The sequence below is a fragment of the Carettochelys insculpta genome, chromosome 11, assembly GCF_033958435.1.
Source record: "Carettochelys insculpta isolate YL-2023 chromosome 11, ASM3395843v1, whole genome shotgun sequence".
In the NCBI taxonomy this organism is placed as follows: Eukaryota; Metazoa; Chordata; order Testudines; family Carettochelyidae; genus Carettochelys; species Carettochelys insculpta.
The window spans coordinates 42,805,963-42,829,449 of NC_134147.1; the positions used below are offsets into that span (position 1 = coordinate 42,805,963).

Below are 23,487 nucleotides of genomic sequence, written 5' to 3' on the forward strand. Positions count from 1 at the left end.
ATCAATAACAGAGGGCTCAGTGCCTGTTGGTGTCTCATGCCTCTCTCACTATTTCCTTCCATCTTTCCCTGTCCAGTGCAGAGTGGCTTAGTTTCTGTACTTGACACCAAAGGGCTAACAATATAACCTTTCCCCCCCACACTTTTTTTTTTTAAAGAGCACATAATATTCTCTGGTGTTGTTAAGTCTGTCAGAACTCTTTGACTCTCATCTGGTGACCTTGCTAGGTGCAATGAAGGACAAAATGATAAAGCTTTGTAACCACAGAAAACCAAGAACACTGAAATATTTCACTGGAATCCATGGTGCTATGATTGCTCTGAAGGAGACCTGAAGCTATTTAAAAAAAAAAAAATTAAAAACTAAAGCACACATGTGATGACCTTGCAGGGCTACAGTGAGTTGCCAGGTGATCATATTCTTATAAATAACGTCCTTTCATCTCTCATCCACTCCCCAGCCCTTGTGTTGTAAACCTCAATACAATAAGTTACAATTGGGTCTGATTCCAGACTACTTATTTCATTAGGAGTTTTACCTAAGTTTGGAGAATCAGGACCATTACCATCATGTCTCATGTACTTGCAAATATTTTTTTATCCGTTGCTGCCACTAATAGTACTAGCAGCATAATACAATAGAGGTGTAAAATTCTGGATTAAAATATGCAAGGTCAATGATTGACTTTCAACTTCTCAAGTCCAGTACAAGCCCAGCCTTGCCATTTTAGCAGACACTGTGTTAAGAGTTTACAAGTTTTGTGGTGGGGGGAGAGAGAGAAATCAGTCGAGAGGCTCTCCAGAATTAGATTCTCTGTCTTTTTTATCCAATTTCAAACTGATAAATAATAAATACTATAATGATAGTCATAAACAATCCTGAGGGATCACAGATTTATTCAAAAATAAATCACAATTTCTTTGCAGTTTTCAGCTGCTGGCTTGTATGTTTGTGCATTTCAAAACATTTAGATGGTAATTCTTAAAAGGACAGCAGGGGGCATTCCTGTAGTAGGTAGACATTCCTATGATTGTCCTTTGGTTTAGTTATTAACCATATACAGTAGCAACTAAGGGCTCTAAGAGAACCATGATCTCCTTGTGCAAGGGTCTGTACAAACACATAGAAAAGCCCTGTTGCATCTTTGCTCACTATTTAACATTAGGAATATGGGGAAACCACATGGACACAGCTAAGGTCCAAATAATTCTGCTTACAAACGCACAAGGCCTGCCTATATATATACCCCGCCACTCTGGCTTTTGCAATAGAAGACAAAAGGAACCCCTAACTATTTAAAGTGATATTATCCAGTTCCTAGGTACTATCAGCACACGCAGTTTACAATCCAAAGGGAGAAGGGAATGAATAATATTCCCATTTTACAGATGGGAGAACTATGGCACACAGATTTAACAGCCTTCCAAGGATAGCTAGCAATCAAGTCTCCCAAGTGGCTGGCCTGTGCCTTCACACACAATCAATCTTGTCATGATCTCCATGAAGACACTGGTGACAATAAAAGTCACATCCCACCACAGTGGTCAGCAACCTTTCGACCTCTATGTATGGTCCAAGTGCTGGTGAGATGTGAGACACCCCAACCTCCACCTGTCCTTGTGGGTGTGGGGGCGGGGGGAAGATGGACATGAGACACCTACCCCTCAGACTCCGGAAGGTGCAGGGTGGGGCTGAGCCAGAGCCTGCCAGGGTCCCTCTTTGCCCAGCGCCCCCTGGCCTGTATGGAAACTTACCAGGCTGCAGGTTGCCTTGCAGAGTCAGGTGGGGCACTGGTGAGGGCCGGACAGCCAGATGGCTCCACAGGGAGGGTGCAGGGCAGTGCAGGTGCACACCCAGGTGCATGTCCCTCCGCCAGCTGGCTCGCATGCAGGGCTCACCCATCCCAATCTCTGCTCCCACACTGCATGGGAGGAGGAGGGCAGGGCTGAGCTCCCTGTGCATGCCACTAAAAAGCAACTTGTGCACCACTCCTGGTGTGGGCGCCGGGGGGCTTGCTGCCCTTGTCCTATCACTGGCTCATATTTTCCACCACATTCATATCTGTGCTTTGCAGGTGCAAACACCTGCACAAACGCGAATGCATTCTAACAGCGAGTGCCAACCGGTGTGAGGGATGCACATAGTAATACTCTGCATGCATATATTAATACCTAGCTGTTATGCATTGCTTTTCATCCATAGATCTGAGAGAGACACTGACCTACCTTGCCTCCTTTTTAAAGCTGAGGAAACTGAGGCACCGAGGGGGGACATGACTTGCCCATGATCTCTTCGCAGGCCAGGGACAGAGCCAGGAATTGAAATGCCCTTCAGTGCTCTCAAGCGTTAGGCTGTTTCAAAGACAAGGGCAAGCGCAAGCTGTGATGTTTCAGCGGCGTGCTGACCATTTTACCCCTTCTGCACACTTTGTCTATGGGTGTGATGAGCACATTTAGTGACAAACTGTGCCCATTGCCTGGGGCGAGAGAATTAACAGACCATTTGGCCAGTGGGACCCAGCCATCGCGTGTGATTTTGGGCTGAGAATGGCTACTCTGATAGAGCTCTGCATTGCAGAGCAGTGACCTCTTGCAAATGTAGCCGTGGGAGGATGGAGCACCACTCCCACAAAGACTGTAAGGTTGGTTAGAAGTAGAGTTGCCAACTTTCTACTCCAACAATACCAAAAACCTTTGCCTCACCTCCCGCCCCGCCCCGCCCCTTCTCTGGGGCCATGCCCCTTGCTCACTCCATTCCCACCCCCCCACCCCTCCCCCATAACTTGCTCTCCACAACCTCATTCATTTGTTCATTTTCACTGGGCTGGCGCAGGGGGTTGGGGTGCAGGGGGGTGGGCTCTGTCTTAGGGTGTGGTCTCTGGGGTGGGGCCAGACGAGTTCAGAGTGCAGTAGGGGGCACTGGGCTTGGAGGTAGAGCGGGATCCAGGCTGAGGGAGGGGATTGGGGCATGGGAAAGGGCACAGTCTCTGGGCTGGGGGTGCGGGAGTGGGCTCAAGACACAGGCCGGTGTGCAGAGGGGTGAGGGCTCTGGCTGGGGATGCAGACTCTGAAGTGAGGCTGAGGAGGAGAAGTTAGGGGTGCAGGAAGATGCTCAGGGCTGGGGTCAAGCAGTTCAGAGGGCAGAAGGGGATCAGAGTGAAGGTTCCAAGCTGCTCCCAGAAGCAGCAGCATGTTCCCTCTCTTGCACCTACATGGAGGAGGGCTAGGGGGCTCCATGTGCTACCCTGTCCACAGGTGCCATTCCCCCAACTCCCACTGGCCACGGTTCCCAGCCAAAGGGAGCTGCAGAGCTGGCAGTTGAGGCAGAATCCACTCACTGCCTGTAGAAGCTGGAAAGAGACATGCCACTGCTTCAGGCAGTGGTGCAAACAGGAGGTAGAGAGGCTGCAAGCTCCACCGTGCTGCCGACTGGACTTTCAGCAGCCCAGCTGGCAATGATGAGCAGAACTACCAGGCTTCCTTTTCGACCAGACAGTCTCGTCAAAAACCAGACAGCTGGCAACCCCATTTGGAAATCCCACTGCTTCTCCACAGGCTTCGATAGCATCTTTAATCTCAGAGAGAGAGAAAGACCCCGTGGAATGTAAGCCATGTGTCAAGCTGGACAGAACAGTTTTGGAGTGGTTTGTTCCCTGTCTGGCACAGCGACAAAACCGCAATGTCTTTCAATCTGCTTTATAACTCTGCCCAGTGTCTTGGCTCTGTCAGACTTTGAAATGTCATTGAAAAACGTCTCTCTCAAGCAGTGCTACCACTTCCATCTTCACCAGCAGGTGAGCAGAGCGCTACTCCAGCCAATAATCATGGAGATCTTCTGTCCTGTCAGCTATGCAGGACTGAGAGGCATCACATAAAAGAACCTCACCCATGACCAGGTGCCAGAAGAGGAGGGTGACTGAACGACCTGTCAATGAACTGAGATGAAGAAACGGCACAGACTGCTGACTTTGAACAAGGCTTTTAACCTACATGGCTGGATCCCAAATAATTGCATTTGTACCCTTTTGCTGCTGTATAATGTAGCCAACTTTGGGTTGTCGTGCACAGGGGGCTGCACTGGTGCAGGGGGTGGGACAGAGCCATGCAGCTCCAGGTGGAGGTTGGGTAGGTATTGTACCTCCATTCCATTGCTAAAAGACTGATTGCTGAGGTGTGAAACCAAGTCCCTTCTCTCACTTCCTTCAAGGCACACTATGGACACACACTCTGTTTCCTGAGCTTTTCTGAGTAAAACCCACTAAGGAGCAAGGCGTCAGCTCCCTGCCACTCAAACGAGTGTTAACTCAAGATATGCACCAGCTGAATGCGCATATCTCAGCGTTCTACTGTAGTTTAATTCAGTTTCGCACCAGTCAGTTACAACATATTTACACTGGTATCCAGGCAGTGTTACTCCCCATCTATTTCTGACTGCTTTGTTTTACACCACCAGACCCAGAAAACCCACATTCACCCCATGTTTCTAGCAGGATGAATATATGACTGTGGATTGCAGAAGTAAGACACTGTCAAAGGGGACTGATTTTCAGAAAGCACTAAGTGCCTGCCCTCTGAAAAAACAGCCTCTTTTAAAAAGCCTCAGCCTGGGTGCCCAAACATACATTTTGATTGACTGACTGACTGACTGATTGGCGGGGGTGATTGCTTCCTTCCCTCAGTATATTGAAGATATATGGGAAGAATGGGGAGGGAAGGAAAAGAAGATCAGATGTCGTACTAGCAGCCAGCTGAGCAATGCCTGTCAGGAGGTAGAAACCACTGGTAGATCTTTGGCTTGGAAAGGCCAGGGATACTATTCTGTAAAGACCATGGCAAGGAATGCCCTTGAACGTTGGAATTCTGTCAAAAGAATGTTATTACCTTTCACTTCTGTTTCTGGGTCTGCATCAACCACACTGACTTAATGAAGAGAGAGGCGCACATCATAAAAATATATTAAAGTTTCATTAATCTTCATTTAGGTTCAATGAAGATTTGGAGGCTCGTTACCTCTTCCTACAGTGTATATTAATACAGCACTAAGCTCTGTTACAGAAATTACAGCAAGACAGATTTCATTATATAGCATAACGTGACCCAATGTCTGAAAGCTAAAAATAGACAAATTCAGACTGGAAATAAGGCATACATTTTTAATGCAAAAGGAATTAAACAACTGAACAACGGACTAAGGGTTGTGGTGGTTTTTCCCTCACTGACAATTCTGAAATTATGATTGGCTGCTTTTCTAAAAGGTCTGCTCTAGGAATTATTTTTGGGAAGTTTTCTGGAGTCAGATGAGATGATCACAATGGTCCCTTCTGGCTTTGGAATCGATGAATTTATGATTCCATTCAGGTTCACATTTTATTATGCCCTTCAGTGCAATATTTTGTCACCTGGGATAGCTTCATTTTCTCCTCCTGACTTGAAAATAGCATTATTTAAAGTTCTCCAGTGAGGACAAGACACACTTATTAGTCAGAAAAAAGAATAACTTGCACTGATACCATCATTTCGTATTATTTAAAGAAGACTCTGAATCACAGAGTAGAAACACAAACTTTTCCAAAGTTCAGGGCATTGGGGTCTGGAGCTCGAATGGCCTTTTTGAGGCATACAAGCAAACCATGCCAGCTTGAGAATCTAGAGCTGGGTTGCATCTTGAGCATCAGTAACTACAGCACATATACAAGATGTTTGTTCTGTTTTATTGGCTGAAACACTTTGAAATTAGAAATTGTGATGACATTTATATATACTTAAGCAGACAGATTTTAGAGTACATCTGTCTGTGCTATGTTTGTTCAAGAACCCCTGTGAAACCATAAGAGCTCTGACCAGGAAATGTGGTATGCAGCTTCCTCTCAGACTAATTTAAACCAAGGTCAGGATTTGGTTGTGCCTGGAAAATGGTAAATGTCTGAAATCCCAACATTTCCCAGAACACGGAAAGGTAGGGACACTGACAAGAGGGATGACATACTTCAGACACACCACGGGGGGCAGCAACCACAGGGAACAGCCACACTGCAGAGGGACCACGTGGGGCAGACAGCAGGAAAACAGCGGCCACTTGGAGACTGGGTTCCAGGGCTCCTTGCCTGCCTCCAGATGGGTAACTGCCCCCGTGTCCTATAGGGGGAGCCCTGCTGGTGCCTCACACACACATAATCTTCCTCCCCACAACATGCTGGGGCCAGGACACCTATCTCTGTGTGTGTGTGTGTGTGTGTGTGTGTGTGTGTGTGTGTGTGTGTGTGTGTGTGTGTGTGTGTGTGTGTGTGTGTGTGTGTGTGTGTGTGAGAGAGAGAGAGAGAGAGAGAGAGAGAGAAACGTCTGGTTAAGTGTGCGTGTGCACCCATTAAACTGCTGGTTAAGTCCAGAACACAACCCTCTCCAGGAAAGTGCAGGACTCACTGAGCTAACCAGGCAGCTGCCCTGAATTGAGAAAGCAGACTGCTATTACCTACAACTCAATACCGTAGACCCTCAACTTACATGCAGGTTGCATTTTTGGAGTAAGCTGAATTTTCAGGTAACTCGGGAGGTTACCCTTCTGTGGTGGGGAGCCGGGAGCCAGGCAACAGCGATGTCCTGGTCAGTTTCCTGGCTCCCCTCTGCTGGTGATGGGAAACTGCTCTTGTCAAGGGTGGCAGCTGTGGTAACCCGAGACACGCGTGACTCGGTTGTATGTATCTCAGGGGTTCACTGTACAAGTGATTGACCATTACCTGCCCTTAACTTGCTATAATAACCCAGCATACTACTGGTGCAGGGTCCAGGGACAGATTTAAGGGTCTCTTGTCTTGCCAATTACTAGATTAGAAACACTTTCTTTGCACTCCCAAATGCTGGAGTTTCCAAGCTTTCCAAGGCTGCACTGTATTTGCTACTACCACGACAATCACATCCAAGTCCAGTTTTAAGCTTTTTCTGTTTTCTTGGAGTGTCATTTCTACCTGATTTTGGCAGCTACAACCTGCCAGAGGTACTTCCACGATAAAGGCCAATCCTTTATGTCATCTTTATAGTCCAATTTAACACAACTGTGGCCCACATTTACAAAAAACCCACAGAAGTTCCTGTGTACAGGTCCATGTATGGGGACACTACTATCATGAGGGAGAAGGAGGTTGGGCAGGATAGTTATGCCTGGGATCGGTGGAACAGAACTTGTGTTGACAGACTATGGCAGAACCATCACTCCCAGCACTGACTGGTCAAAGATTATACCTCCCACCTGTGGTTTGGTGCTGATGTTTCTGAGCACTGCTCTGAGGTGGAGAGAGCCTTACACACCCATGGAACAAGATGCCCAGGTCTTTGCAGGGCTTCGCTCTATGGGACCGATCCTCTGGTGCCCATGGCAAGACTCCCATTGAGTTTTTGAATTAAGTACTAAATCAACAATACCAGCCATAGAGCATTCTGCATGTGAATGCCTTTACCCTTCCCAGAGTGCAGTAATGCACAAAGGAGGAAAATTCTATTCATTTCATTTAGGTTACTACTATAAAAAGTGGGAGTAATTTCCTACAATTCCAAGTTAGGGTTCAATAGAGATGTGTCATTACACTGGTTTGATCAAAGACCAAAGTCTTTGGGAGTAATACCACCCAGTGTCTAAAGCCCTTGATCTAATGCCCACAGAAGTCAATAAGATTCTTTCCATTGGCTCCCTAGGTGTTGGACAAGACCCTAAAGAAGAGTTAGCTGAGAACCAGGTAACTGGCTATTGTGTTTAGCCAAAACCAAAAACTGAGCAGGGCAATAAATGAAGCAGTTCCCTGAATTGTAGCTTATTGTTTGTTGTGACAGGTTGCTCACAGCATGTTACAATGGAAGTGGCAAAAAGTAATAGTTTAATGTTCAGGCTCTGTTTTGCGAGCAAATGAGGGTGAGTAGCTCTTGCTATTTAGTACTTACAACTTGTTACAACAAACAATAAACTACAATTCAGGGAACTGCTTCATTTATTGCCCTGCTCAGTTTTTGGTTGTGGCTAAACACAATAGCCAGTTACCTGGTTCTCAGCTGGGTCCTCTTCAGGGTCTTGTCCAAAACCTAGGCAAGCCAATGGAAAGAATCCTACTGGCTTCTGTGGGCATTAGATCAAGGGCTTTAGACATTGGGTGGTATTACCCCCAAAGATATTTAATGCCTGTGCTGTACAGGCCAAATGGCTTCATGGCTGCCATCTTGATTGGAAAAAGCTATCTGGTGAAACCAAAGCAAGGAAGAATATTTCCAGCATGCTATCAAAGCAGACTCCTGTGCCTCCTTCACACTGATGTAGCTTGGGAAACAAAGTGGGGCACACTGTCATTGATTCTAACTGAGGGAAATCAATAGATATGTTATCAGAAGCATAGCGGGTAAAAGTCTAAGTTCCAGCCAATAATGGGCCAGATCTGATATAAAATTTGTTCTGGGTATCTGAAGCTAGACAAAACACGAGATCAAACGGGTTGTTCAGATAGCGTACAGCAAGCAGAAAACCATCCCGATAGCATTTAGGCAGCAAATCAGGGCAAGGGTGAACAACTGTGTGATGATAAAGGAGGACATCCAAAACATCACATACACCAGGGAAGCCCTGCACGTTCCAGCCGAATGAGCAGAAAATGCACCAGGCTCCACTGCTGCAGAAGAGAAGAGCACAGGTTCCAGGGTGCACCAGACAATCCTGCTAAACCCCACACATTCTGCGCCCTCTCACAGCCGTACGATCACTCAGGCCAGGCAGCGGCAGGCACACGAGGCTGCTGGGCACAGCAGGAACACAGTACGTGGGGCTAATATTTTCTAGGGCCACTTTTGAGTTCCACATCCCATGTCCACCGAATCAGTCTGATAGTACCTGATACCATCACTCTCGGGCTTTGCCTGCTCCTTTCACTCTTTTTTGTAATTCTAGCAGTACGGCCCCACATTTTCCTACCCCTGCCCATGTGGCCCACACTCCCCACTCGCTGTACCAGTTAGCCTATGCTCCACTCCCTCTCTCTCACACACACACACACACACACACACACACACACACACACACACACACACACACCCCGGCTACACCCATGCTTTCTCCTCCCTCGGCCACCCTGAGTCCGAAACATTGCCCTTGGTCATGCAGGCAATAGGACGTGGTGGGGAACATACTGAGGATGAGACCTTTGAATGCAAACCATGTGGGGGGAGTAATAGCAGCATAATGTACATTATTGTTGATAACTGTCCATGTGACTTACCAAGACACCCTGAGATCTACCTACTTAACAAAAAAAGGGAATTTCTCCCCCAAACAAAACACTTGGCTGGGTAAGAGTTAAAGTTGCCCACCTGCAAAACCAACAAAGATAATCACTAAAGGTGAGAAAGGTCAATAATCAAGATGCTTTAGCTCTTAAACATTCCACAACGTTAAAAGGGCTTAAAGCAAGACACAAAGCACCACAGCGCTTTATAAAAAGTTATGGGTAAAATTTTCAAAAGCACCTAGCTGACTTTGGAAGCAAAGTCCTATTTTCAAATGGGACTGGCCAAAATTTCAAAGGTTACGTGGGCACCTAAATATGCAGAAAGGCACCTAGCAAGATTTTCAAAGCTGACTACGTAGATTAGGTGCCTGACTTCCATCAATCAGACTTATGTGCATATATAGGTGCTTTCGTAAATCTACTAAGCACCTATCTACGTCTTTAGGCTCCTCAATATCTTTCAAAACGTGTCTCTAAACCACTTATCATAATGGCATTTAGGATCCCAAATCACATTTTGACATTTTTACTCTAAACAGCATATTAAACACGATTTCATCATCCAAGAACAGCTTTCTAAAAGATGAATGGTACTCCAGCACACACAGTAACAGAGCCAAATCAGGCTCTACCTGCACTGCCTTATGAGAAGAAAATAACGACAACTGGGTATTTCTGGTGTACTCACCTCCACCATAGGTAGTGGCCAACATAATTGAAGACACCCATGCAATCTCACTGTAGGATGTGCCAAAGAAATCCTGGATTTCTTTGAAGAAGATTGCTATGGCTTTAGGGAAAGCATATGAAAATCCAATGGAAATGAACGCTCCAAATACTACTGCCCATCCCCATCCCCCATCAGGAGGGGTGTAGGCTAGGGCTGTGATAGCTGGCGGTGACATGGCCAGGCTAAATTAAAGCCCAGAAAGTTTTCCTCTGGAAGCTCTGAAAAACAAAGTGCACACACACAAAGTTAGTCCTTGGGCAAGTTGTCCACAGCAATCTCTCTCTCTCAGTGGTAAATATTTGGAAAATTTGCAACTGGTGGAGGCCAACTCTAACTGTAGGTATTGCAAAAGATTGTTTTCCCAACATGACATAATGTGATTATCTTAAAATATCCTATTTAAATCTCCTGGGTGGCTTTCAGTAGCTGGATGCTTATTCTGGCAAACTCCAGGCCAGTCCTGGAGGATTGGCACTACATGAAGCACAAGCCAACAGAAATTCAAACTAGGGATGTAAAAGGTTAACCAGTTACCCAGTAAGCATTAGCCTTACCAGCATGGTTGCCCATTAACAGGTTAAACAGAAGACTATGTCTAGTTAGAGCAGCCCCTCCCACAGGCATAGTATGGTGGCCTGGCAAAAGTGGGCCCCCCCATCCCCAGCCAGTAGCCAGGCTGGAACAACCCTGCCCACAGAGGACTGGCAGGAGGAGCCTCTACAGACACCATCACAGAACCCTAGCTGCTCTGCACCAGTCCTTAGTTAATCGAGTAAACAATTACAATTATATAATTCAATTGGTTAACTTTTTAATGGGCATTAACATCCCTAATGAAAACAGTGTTTTAGAAAACACAGTTCCTAGATAAATCTCATTGTAGGTTGTGCTTCAGTGCAATGCACTGCTACTAATTCTAAATCTACGAACAACACGCTCTAGTCACTCTGGCTGGCTTACTCATTTCTATCTATGAACAATGAGCTCCTGTGATCTCCATAATTATTCTTGGGGGGGCAGGCTCTACATAAGAATTAAACTCAGATTTTGTCATGGAGGTGGACATGTTTCTGCATGCAGAATACACCGGGGCACATAAGATCAAAGGACTCTTAATGAAGTACTCTCCAACATTCCAGGCACATGCCAGAACACCACAATCCACAGAGAATATGCATACATAGGTAAAAAATACCTCTGCCTCCAAAGAGAGTACAGCACATCCACATAGCACATAAAACACACAGCATGCCGTTGCATATGGAGTACACATAAACCATGCACATAGGAATCCCATACACATGCAGCACACATGCAGACATTGTGAATGCACACTGATGCACAGAAAAATACAAGAAATATGCACATATAGGATGCAGACTGTACATGACATAGACACATAAAACACAGAGTATACTGGATACACTGGCTTATGGAACTAGTAGGTAAAGTCCTGCATGGATACAAAATTTGAGCCACAGGGACATCTCTGGATGCAGATACCTGTGGATATAAAGCAGGTATCTGCAAATTTGCCTGGTGCTATCTACAGATGAAGAAACAAATTTTGTATCTAGAACCCTACACATTTTGGATATCCGATATCCATGGGTGTCCGCACCCACAGATGTTCAGGTGAATCTCTGTGGCTCACTTTTGCTGATAGAGATGCAGATACAAATTTATACCAGCAAAAATTAGCCACCAATAACCACATGGACCTCTGAGGATAAAGATGCCTGTGGATACAAAGTGGATACCCACAAATTTTCAAGGTTCTGGGTACATCCTGTTTATCCACATCTGTATCCACAAATATAAGTCGCAAATATCTGCCCACAGAACTGCAGATGCAGATATCCTCCAGCTATACAGCAGATATCCTCCAGCTATACAGCAGATATCCATGAATTTGCAGGGCTTTACTCACAGGACTCATAAGCATCTCATTTGGCAAAGATCCATGGAGCACATGGGAGAACAGAACACAGACTGTATACAGCCTGCATAGGTGTGAGGCAAACACACTGGATTGCTTCCTGGGTGCTGTACACTGAGCATACACACACGAATATGACTGATGATAACACATGAAGCAGATCTGCATGTGGCACACAGACTGTACACAAGAAACAGGAGCATGTGAAACTGCACAGGGTGCACATAAACTGGCATACGTATACAGTGCACAGACTGTACATAAGCTGCACACACAACCACCTGTGCCTGGCACAGGCAGCACAGGGCACACGCATGTAGCACATAGTAACAGAGAGAAAGCCGTGCTAGTCTATACAGTATCAAAACAAAAAGCAGTCAAGTAGCACTTTAAAGACTAGCAAAATGGTTTATTAGGTGAGCTTTCGTGGGACAGACCCACTTCTTCAGACCATGGTTCTCTGTGCCTTAAATACTGAGTCTGTTCTGGTCTGGCTATGGCCTGAAGAAGTGGGTCTGTCCCACGAAAGCTCACCTAATAAACCATTTTGCTCGTCTTTAAAGTGCTATTGGACTGCTTTTTGCTTTGATGTAGCACATAGGTGGCACAGGGCACAAACACAGACATGTAGGCATATGGCTGCAGGCACACAAGTGACATGGTGCACATACAGGGATACACATGTAGCACACTGGTGGCACAGGGCGCACACACAGGCATACGTGTATGGCGCATGGAGAACACACAGGCAGGGGTGTGCAGCACACAGACAACACAGGGCACACATGCATGTGGTACACAGGCAGGTGTGTGTGGCACACAAGGAACACAGGCAGGTGTGTGGCACACAGGTGACACAGTGCACACACAGCCACCCAGGGAGCACACTCGTGTGGCACACAGGCAACACGGCACCCCAGGGTGTGGCACACGGAGAACACATAGGCAGGTGGTGTGCAACACACAGCCACACATGGAGCATATGCGTGTGGCACACAGAGAACATACAAACAGGTGGTGTGCAACACAGGTGACACGGCACCCACGGGTGTGGCACATGGAGAACACACAAGCAGGTCGTGTGTGACACACAGGTGACACAGGGCCCACAGATGCGGCACAAGGAGAACACACAGGCAGGTGGTGTGCGACACACAGCCGCACAGGGAGCACACGCGTGTGGCACACAGCAGCGCAGGGCGCACGCAGGGGAACACACAGGCTGTGCGGGCAGCGCACACGGCACTGGCCGCCCCCTCCCTCACACGTTCCCAGGCGCCCCCCACCCACCCCCCGGCGGCCGGTTCACGCGCCCGGCGCCACTCACCTGCGGGCGGAGCGCGGCTGGGCACAGCAGGGCGCGGGCGGGAACGCGCCAGTGGGCGGAAATCTCCGAGCCCCCGGCGCCAGCGGGGCGGGGCGGGCTGGGCTCCCTCCCCGGGGGAAAGGCCCCGCCCGCGCGGCAGCAGCTGGGCCGCCCCAGCCCGAGGGCGAAGCGCTCCGCAGCGCAGGGTGCAAGGGCGGGAGCGGAGCGGGCTTGGCCAGCGCGCCCCGTTGCATGGGTTCTGCGGCACGCTTGGGCAGCGGGGCTCCGGGCGCCTGCCTGTGCACCTCCACCGGCCGGGCATCCCAGCGGGCACCCTCCCGCCGCGCGGGCGCCGCTGCGCTCTGCAAGGCCAGGACCGCCAGGGAAAGGGCCGCGGCGGCTGAGGTTCCCCTGCCCTTGTGCCGGGAGCGCGCTAATTTGCCGCCACCAGCCGGTGCTTTGGGCTCCTTCCTTGCCTGTTTCCGTTCCACGTGGCCCTGGTCGGTTTCGTTCCCACGGGCCAGTGTCACGGCTGGGGCACGTTGCTCTGCAGGGACTACAAGGCCACGTGTTTTCCAGTTCCACTCCGAAGCTGCGTGCTCCGTTGGAAAAGGTAAAGGCTGTGACGTGGCGAGTGGGGCCGCAGCACTTTTTAAAATAAAAGTTGCAGCGAACTTTGCGAAGGTGTTGCCAAAGCGTTGCAGCACAAAACAGTAGATCTTTATGTGGAAAAACAAGTGCAAAATAGCTTTTATTCATTAGATGTAGCTTAGGTTTATGTATAAAACCAAACTAAATACCTAAATTCTCTACACCAAAACTTGGCTGATAATATTCTTTCAAGGTTCTCACACAGACACCCCCAGCCACCCACCCACTAGCGTTGCTGAACCTAGGGCCCATCCAGCACTCTTAGGTTCACAGTGGTTTCCATTATATTCAAGTTTTACGATTTGGTTCAGTGGTTTTCAGCACCCTCACTTTACAAATTGTTCCTGCATCCGTGCCCCAGACCGGTTTCCATGACACCAGCCCACATTTCCCTTCACCTCACTTATCCTGAATTGCCCTAATAAAAACTGTAAATGCAAAATAATCATGAACCAAAGAGAATTTGCATCTTTTGTGTTGTTTGTTTGCTTAATATTTTTCTGCCCTGATTAACTGGGTGTCTTTAAAGCACACAGATAAAGGTTATTTGGAATGATAATGGCATCAGAGATTAAATGGAAAATCTCTGACCTTGGGAGATAGTTTAAACTTTCTAAAGTTTTTATATCAGAAAATCCTAAATATAGTTTTATGCATAAAAGGTTGGTAGATTGTAAATGGTTTGGGAGCTTTTAGTAAATAGACTCTTTTTGCGTAGAAGAAAATTGTCCTGTTAAGCAAGTAGTAGCTCCTTAAACACTAATTTCCTTCTGATAAAAATGAGATGTGGAAACATATGTGTTGTCTGTAATCTAAAATTTTCATATTACACATGCACGTATGTGTACCGTAACAGCATATAATGTATATGTTGTTATATCTCACCATGTCTATGTATAGTAGTTTGCTGTGCACTACAAAATTACATTTGAATTCCCACATATAAAAATGAAACTTATTGGGGAAATAGTAAGAAAGTAATTGTTCAGCAACATAGGCTTCCATAAGTTACTGTTGCATTCATACACCTGAAATTAGTACAACTTGGCCTGCTGAGTTCTGGTTTACAGAAGGGCCTAATTCAAAGCCCTTTGAGGTCAATAAAGAGCCCTCCAGGCCTCACCTACAACCTTTCAGAAAAATCAGCTGTTTCTGAATCTCTCCAAACTTTGTGGAGATTCACATGCAACTCTGAATTTTGCCATTAGTCCCTCTGTGCAACAGATTAAAATGTCTCTGGTTTGAAGACGAGTTTTGGTTTAATTTGAATCTGGAGACCTGCAAATACAGTTATCAGTCTGAACTTGGTGACTCAAACCAATCTCTGCTCTCAGGAATTCTGGGACCATATAATGTTCATCAGGGTAACCAGAACCCAAAATCACCTGCAGGGCTTGTGGAATGCCATCATGTTGTGGGGGTTTTTTTGACATAATGTAATGGTTGATTATGCTGTGCGGGAACATGCTCACATATCACAGTATTGTGGTTTCTTAGATAATATAGGCAAGGTCTCCTTTCTAAGGGCTAGAACTATGCCTGCTCTGTGACTTGTTCTCATAGTCATAGCGCACTAGGTACATAGTGTTTATGGAATTTTTAGTAGTAGAGAAACTTTTTTTACAGCAAGAAAGGTGTTCACTTAAGTAATTTCTTACATCAATTGTGCAGGTACTACACCACATCCTGACGGTAAACTAGATAGGCCTAACTTCTTAGCTGGGGATCTTAGTGGGTTCCCATGAACAAGTAACACTCTAAAAAGTTCCGTTTGCAGTCTGCTCTACTCTGTTTTCCTGTGTTCTGGGGCTTAGGTTCTTCCGTTCATAATCAGCCCTGACAGCTGGAGATCAAGCCAGAGTCCACAGAGCCAATGGGTCAGGCATCATCCCTTCATAGATCTTGGGTTGGCTGAAGGGAGGCTTCAACTTTTCCTTCCTGGTGTTCCCAGCCATCCTTATACTGAGGTAACCCAATATGCTTACATAGTAAACATGCTGATCTAAAGAAGTGGGCCTGCCCCACAAAAGCCCATCACCTGATAAATTACATTGTTAGTCTTTAAGGTGCTACAAGACTGCATTTTTGTTTTATGCCAATAACCAGGCCACCACACCACCTTGATAAATTATCACAGGCCAGCTCTAAAGCCATCTCGGTTATAGCCCGCCTGTTCAAGAGAGCCTGGGGAATATGATTTTCAAAAGGGATGTGATTTAAAGACGTACGATTGTCACCTTTGGAAATCAGATATCTTTAGGTGTCTGAAGCTGAGTATCTATTTTAGGTGCTCAACTTGAGACATCTAAAGAGGCTTGTTATGTCCTGTCATGAGGTGGTTAGACTTGGATTAATATTCCATTAATTATTAATCCACCTAATGTGCATTGTGTTGATGCATGCCAGCAGATTTACAATTGTTTAATTTTTTGAAACAGACAAAAATTCCATTTACAAAGACTTCTTTTGGCCTGAGTATGGCACACTTATAATATCGCTAACTGATCAAAAAAAACTTTCGTTTTCTTTTAATTACAGTGGTAAAGTCACAGAGAGGAAAGCCATCCATGCGTTTCATAGGAAGCATGGTTATTAAAGTCCAAAGGGAAACCCCAACCAATCAGTGGTGCAAGAACTAATATGAATCAATAAAATCAATGTTTCCTTAGACCAGAATTTAAGTCAGGACTTTCATGTGCAGCTGAATTCTTATGAGGGTTGAATGCTATCTGATGATTACAAGATTACCATTGATAGATTTTAAACCCCCTGAAGCAGTCCAACTTCTTTACTCACTGATCTCCATAGAAACAATTTATTATCCTTTCATAACTTTATTCAGGTTTTTTTTTTATTTTAATTGGTTTAGCTTCATGGAGCCAATACACAAGATAGCATAATGAAACTCTGTACTGATAATAACTTGTATCTGAGATATCAACTTCAGTTCAAGGCTGACACACTCTAGTTCAGATGGCATGTAAGATAAAATGTTCCATAAATGGAATCCAGATCTTTTTCCATGTACAACAATTCCAATAATTTCCCAAGAGCTCATTTGGGGAAAGAAATTAGCTGGTACATTTGAAAGTGGACATGTGTTTAGAGTTCTTACAATGTTCTTAAATTTGCTCAAGGGATCAGTACATATTACTATGAATTATTGTCCAACAACAGTTTTTAATTCCATAACATCTTTTACACTAGATCTAAACAGAAGTCATCGTGATATTCAAGCTTGAAGACATATCAGTAGTTTCTCCCAATACCCACAGCAAGATTCAGGACAGTATTAGCTTTGTCCTCTGTGGACCAGGACTTTGAACTTCCTCATCACTATGACTGAACAAAGCTAACACAAAATGTCTTCAAGAGCATTTAGCCACAAACCTCCAGCCGCTAGGGATTTTTTAGCATGAATAGTTGCATGTTAGGAATTTTAATTCAATAAACCCTTGCTTATTCAGTTCCTCATTATGTGATCTTGTGAGAAGCAGACTGCAAACGAAGAGGCCGCCATTAGACGTGCCCTGAATCTGACCACAGGTTGTACCACAACACCTGTATTACTCCTTTAGGTCAAGCAGAGATTTTTGGAAGGGCAAAAACTTCCACTGTCACCAGATTTCTCAACTATCAGGGTCAACAGCTCATTACGGCTGTTCCCTTGATGGGCTGAATTTCAGTTTCACAGGGGTCAACTCATCACTTGGATATTAGACCTGACAGGGTGAAGTTCTGTAACATATTCAATTGCTCTGATTCACCATAAAGCAAAACTCAATAGACATTTCATAGAGAAATCCAACAGCAAACAAACAGTTCTCTTACTCCAAAATTCAGGCCCAATACGCTGGAATACTCACATTTTCCAATGAAATTGGGCCAGACACACCAGGTTCTATCAACTGCTTTGCAATAGTCTGTGAGCAATGTGTGGGTGGGGGAAGCCTTCCCATGGATCAGACACACTATCACTGAAGATACTTCAGGGGCTTGGCAGCTGATTCTCACTGTCATCACTTTTGGCCCTTCTCATTAGCAGAGCAGTAATTAAATAATGCAAATGGAAATGATAGGTGTAAACCAAGGTCCTGGACATTCACGAGAGCTACAAGGAAAGAACAACGATCCCAAATCTGAAATGGCATCCACACTCACTGACATAGGCAAGAAAAAGAAACCTAACCAATAAAGCCAACTATGTGGCAATATGGGACATGACGTCCCCTTAATGCTACCTTTGCCATCCACGAAGGGCACGTCTTCACTACACAGAAGATGATTGACCTAGTCAGGGTTGATCTTCTGGGGTTCAATTTCGTGTGCCTAGTAAGGATGTGTGAAATCAAACTATGTGGGGTTGGCAGTCAACTCCTATATTCCTTGATATTGCAAAGAGTAAGGGAGGTCAACGGGAGAGTTTCTCCCGTCAACTTCCCTCTGTGAGGACAGTGAGCTAAGTCGAATGTAGATAAGTGGACTCTAGCCACACAATTGCTGTAGCTAGAATTGTGTATCCACAATTGACTTCAATGTCTAGTGCAGACCTAACTGAAGTAAACTAATTCAGAAGATAGTTAGGGTCTGAGTCAGGAAGAGGGAGCTGCCGAGATGGAAAAGCATGGAGAGTTTATGCAAATAAGAGTATCAGAAGCAATCCAAAACCCATGTTGGGTGTTTTGATAAAGGCCTAAGAACAGATCTTGGGAATCCAAAATGTGCTCTTTGGAACTGTGAAGTACACAGCTGGTTATTTTATGAATCTTTCTCATTTGGAGGCTAATGTCTGGGGAAGACAGAGACAGCACAGGGGAAGGGGAATCAAGGTACAGGTAGGTTTGTTTTAAGCCCCATTAGTAGGAAATGCTTTAGGGTCAGATCCTTCTCTCCCTTCCATGGTGTGGAGAGGACCAAGATATATCAATACAGCAAGGAAGAGGCAGAGTGTGAGAAAGAGCTACCAGCTGTCCATATTAGACATATGGGCTTGAAGCTGCCTGGGAATTAAGGATGCATAGATGACGTGGGAGGGGTACAACTAACCTAGAGAGCACAGTTAGTATTTTGCTGGAAATCCTAGACCTCCCCCTCTTGAAATCCACCTTGCTGTCTCTTCAGGTGTATAGGACTAGCTGACACAAAGCAAGGCTGCATGGCACTGGGGTACAGATCCACAAAGTGTATATCCACGCTGCATTGAGATACCTGCGGTTTGGTCTCTGCCAGCTGACTCGGGCTAATGAGCCTCAGGGCAAGGGGCTGTTTAATTGTGATGCAGAAGTTTGGAGTCCAGTTCCAGGCCAAGCCCTGGGACCTTCCCATCTCACAGTCCCAGACCCTTAGCTCTAGGCCAAGTGTGAATGACTGTATCTTAACTAAATAGCTGCACAACGTGAGTCCCTTGACCCCAAGTCAGCTGGCAGGTCGAGCCAGAGATGTCTAATTTCAGTATAGAGATGGGCCACAGGCTCCCTGCTGCTTAGGCCGCTGGTGCAGGTCAAGGGTACCAAGACCAGTACATTTCCACCCTCACATGCTTCATGCAGAATTGGCAGGGGCAACAGCTGGCCCTGAAAGAGGGTTCTACCATATTGGTATAAAGTGATAAAGTCACAGCCAGTGCATAGGACTACGACAATCTTCTCCAGCTCGTGTCCCTGTCCATTGAGCAAGGGCGCAAGAAGAAACCAAAACAGAACCTAAGCTCCAGTATTAATAGCAGAAAAGAGACCAGGCTGCAGAAGGAATTTACACAACAAGAGATAATTCATTTGCTACCCAGGGAAATGCTGAAAGAGCTCTAGGCTCAGGTCTGCGTGGCAACAACAGACTGGTACCTACATCATCATGGTTGGAGAGAATTCCTCCGTGTAAACCAGACACTGGACATGGCAGTGAGATTTTATAGAATATATTTCAATCAGAATAATTATGATAGCTATGTTGATCCCAGGATATTAGAGACACGTGGTGGTTGAAGTAATATTACCTATCCATCTAGTCTCTCTAATAACATGAATAGCAGGTTAGGCAGATAAAACAACAGATATGAGTCCTTTAAATCTAACAGCCAGAATGTTTTCAGTTGGGAATTTTTCCCTACCTACTGCATTGCAGTAGTGTTGCTTGTCTTTTAATCCTACTTTGGATCCTACTCTGTGACACGTAGAAAACAGTTACCTTAGAAGAGGGAAGTAACATGACTGAAGTTTTCAAAGCAGTTCAGGGCACATAGCTCTTCGTTTTCATAGAAGACATTTAGCTAAATTCCCTTTGCAGTTTAGAAAATCTCACCCCCTGTATTTAATTCTGTCTTGACTGGGGGGAAAATCTGGCCGTATTCAAAATTATGCAGACACAAGGCCAAATCTATTAGTCTCTAAGGTGCCACAGGACTTCTTGTTGTTTTCTGCAGATACAGACTAACATGGCTACCCCTCTGATACAGCCAGATGTCTGGCTTGTGCAGAAGGTTAGTTAGTGGGTGTTGCAGTCTTTCTGTGGACAGAGATGGAACAGGGCTTAGTTGTTTGAACCGAATGTAAGGCGGCTTGTTTATTGAGACCACTGGACATAGACATTCTCTGTCACATGAAGTGTTTAAATCTTGATTTGAGGGCATCCGTAACTCAGCCAGACCAGAGAGGTCTATGACAGGAATGGATGGGTGAGTGTCTGTGGAAGAAGTTAGACTAGAACAATCTTAATGGTCCCGTCTGGCTGAAATTCTGTGATCTATGATATCCGTCATTCCCATTCCATGGTTTTCTACTCCCAGACTGAAGCCTTGTTTCCACTGCTAAGAAGAGCTACAGTAAAAGCTTATTATCTGCACCTCCAGGGAATGGGGGGAGCCAGATAATCAAATATGCTGGATATTGGAGCAGGGACACTGGCCCCAGCCCCACCCAGCCAAGCAGCTGGCTCCCGGGCCTGTTGCTACCGGCTAGAGAGCTGGCGCCGTCTGGGTGGCTACCTGTAGAGCAGGTGCCAGGTAACTGAGCATGCCAGATATCCAAATTCCAGATAACTCAACTTCTACTGTATGTTTTTACCTCCTGATAGTAGTGAACACACATGAACTATTCTGAGATTAAAAACAGTGAACTCAGAGCACTGTGGTGTCACTATACGTGAGGTGAGATTAGCCATTTTAGCTTTATTGTGAGATAAACTAAGTCAGAATTCTAGTACTGAACTTGCCTAGTTTACCTGACAGTGAAATATAAAGTGCCTTGTCCTCATGTGTTTTTACCTCAAAACAGCTTCTACAGGTCAGCTGCGCTAAGGGAAAAGCAATGCCGTTTGTAGCAGTGAAGACAATGCCTAGCTAAACACACCTTGGCCTTGTCTACACTTGCCCCTAACTTCGAAGGGGTCATGGTAATCAGGGTGATGGGAGATTACTACTGCAGTGCTGCGGTGAATATGCATCACTTCATTAGGCTAATTGTCCCCCACGGAAACTTTGAAGTGTCAAACTTTGAAGCACTGGCATGTGTGTAAGGTGTGAGTAAGGTGCTACCGGACTCCTTAGTTTTGCTGAAAGAGATGAACACAGGTACCTCTCTGAAACCTTCCTACAGGTGATTAGTGGTAAGGTGTGTACAGATAGTCACAGCTAAGTGGTCGATGGACATCAGCCTTCAGTGCAGAAAGCAAATACCCCACTGAGAACAATCAGTAAATCATCTGAGTCTGAGGAGTAAGGTTACTTTCCCATTAGTTTGCAATAATCATCACTTATGTGATGTGCCTGTAAAATATTTCCTAAGCTGCAGAGATACTTTATTTAATTAACATCTTGTATTAAAGAATATTATCTATTTTGTCCCTTCAAAATGTTTGAGGAAGACAAATTTCTGTCATTAAAAATATGTCAACCTTTGGATTTTAGGTTATAACCAATAAACCCTGGTAAGTCTTGATGCAAAATGTAAACTAATGAAATCCATGGTTTATATAATGGACACCTGAAAAACACTGAAATGGTTAACTTCCATGTAAGTATTTGTCTACAAGAAGCAATCATACATAAAAACAGGTATACTGGATTAGACCAGTGGGCCATCTATACCAGTAGCCTGTCTTCTGATAGTGGCCATTGCCAGGGGCTTCAGGGGGAATGAACAGATCAGGTAATCACCAAGTAACCCATCCATATCATCCATCCCCAGGACCTGGCAAATAGGTGAGGGAGGACTAAGAAAGTGTGTTTTCTGATGTGCATCATCATAAATAACCGTGGGCTCAGCGCCCATCGGTGTCAGATGACTCTCTCACTATTTCCTTCCATCTTTCCATGTCCAGTGCAGAGTGGCTTAGTTTCTGTAGACTAGCTGTGCACCAATCTACTATATCATCTACCCATCTGTGGGGTCTGCCTCTCGTATTCGAACCATCCATTATCCTGAGCCAACTTACCAACCCAACCCCGATCACTCGATTGGTGTCACGGACCTTGTTTACCCAGGTGACGTCCTAGCGAGCACCTTTTATCATTTAGTCATACCGGCATCAGATTTCATTCGCATTATTGTTTCATGGTCACCGCATCACCACTCATCTGACCAGCCCTCCTCCATCCAGGCTTGGGACTGGCATGGAACCCCTAGAGGCTTCATGGTGGAGTTTTTCTAATGTGCACTAATACGTTATTACTTAGACCATGTAGAGCCTGATGGTGCACATTAGAGGTAATGTGGTACACATTAACAGTGCTGTTTATGACAATACTATATCAAAGTGTACTAGGGAACATTACAAAGAAATTATTCAGCTTATATGCTACTATAATGAGCAGTGTACCTTCTACATGTTTATTTCAGCATAGACAGAAAGAATGCTTCCAGTATCAATTTTTTGACATCAATGTAAAACAAAAATTGATAGAAAATCGCTGAAATGAAGTAACCCCCTAAAACAGAAGTCCTAAATGCTGTCATTTTACACTGATTCAAACAGAATCTTACAAACACTTTCATATGCAAATATTTTTTGTTCCTCTTATATGCAGTATTAACACAAAGTGCTCGAAAATCATGAATCAGAGCATCAACATCATAACATTGGCTTTAAAAAAAATGACAAGATTAAAACAACTTGCCTTCTGGTTCCTGAGGTTGTAGAGAGGTCATGTTTTCAAGAGTTTCTCTGCAACCCAGAGGGCTAGCAGTTTACTTTTTGCTAAAATGAAAGCTGAGAGTTTCATACAATCATGGTAGTCCAGGACCTTAAGGATAAACACCATGGGTGACATTCTGGCTTTGAATGCTAATTGGCTTCATTGAGGCCAAGCTCTCATTCCAAATATAACAAGACTTGGAACAAAGCCAGGTGAACTGGCAATGTCCTTTGTATGTTGATTTCATCACCAAAATATTTTCTAATGTAAAAGTTTAGGAACACTTTCTAAAGTGTCATGGTTACCCTTTAACAACATAATGGATAGCCTTTAGAAAACCAGAGTTTCCATTTAAGCCTACCAAAACCATTTTAGAAGATGCCATTTTTCCACCCAGTTTTGAAATAGAGATATTCCCTTCCTGACCCCAGGAAAGCCAGCACTTTAGTTTCACTCACCTCCCCCATAGGTGGTGGCA

At 45.2% G+C, this 23,487-nt stretch overlaps 1 protein-coding gene across 1 annotated transcript in view; it reads right to left on the reverse strand.

Moving 5' to 3' along the window:
• Positions 1–13,269, reverse strand: part of LOC142018953 (monocarboxylate transporter 2-like) — a 40,494-nt gene extending 27,225 nt beyond the window's left edge. The window contains exons 1-2 of the mRNA XM_075005226.1: positions 13,253–13,269; positions 9,945–10,204 (exon numbers count right to left, since the gene is read on the reverse strand). Of these exons, the coding sequence (XP_074861327.1) occupies positions 9,945–10,161 (217 nt within the window). The 5' untranslated portion in view covers positions 10,162–10,204; positions 13,253–13,269. The remainder of the gene's footprint in view (positions 1–9,944; positions 10,205–13,252) is intronic.
• Between the last annotated feature and the right edge of the window lie 10,218 nt (positions 13,270–23,487).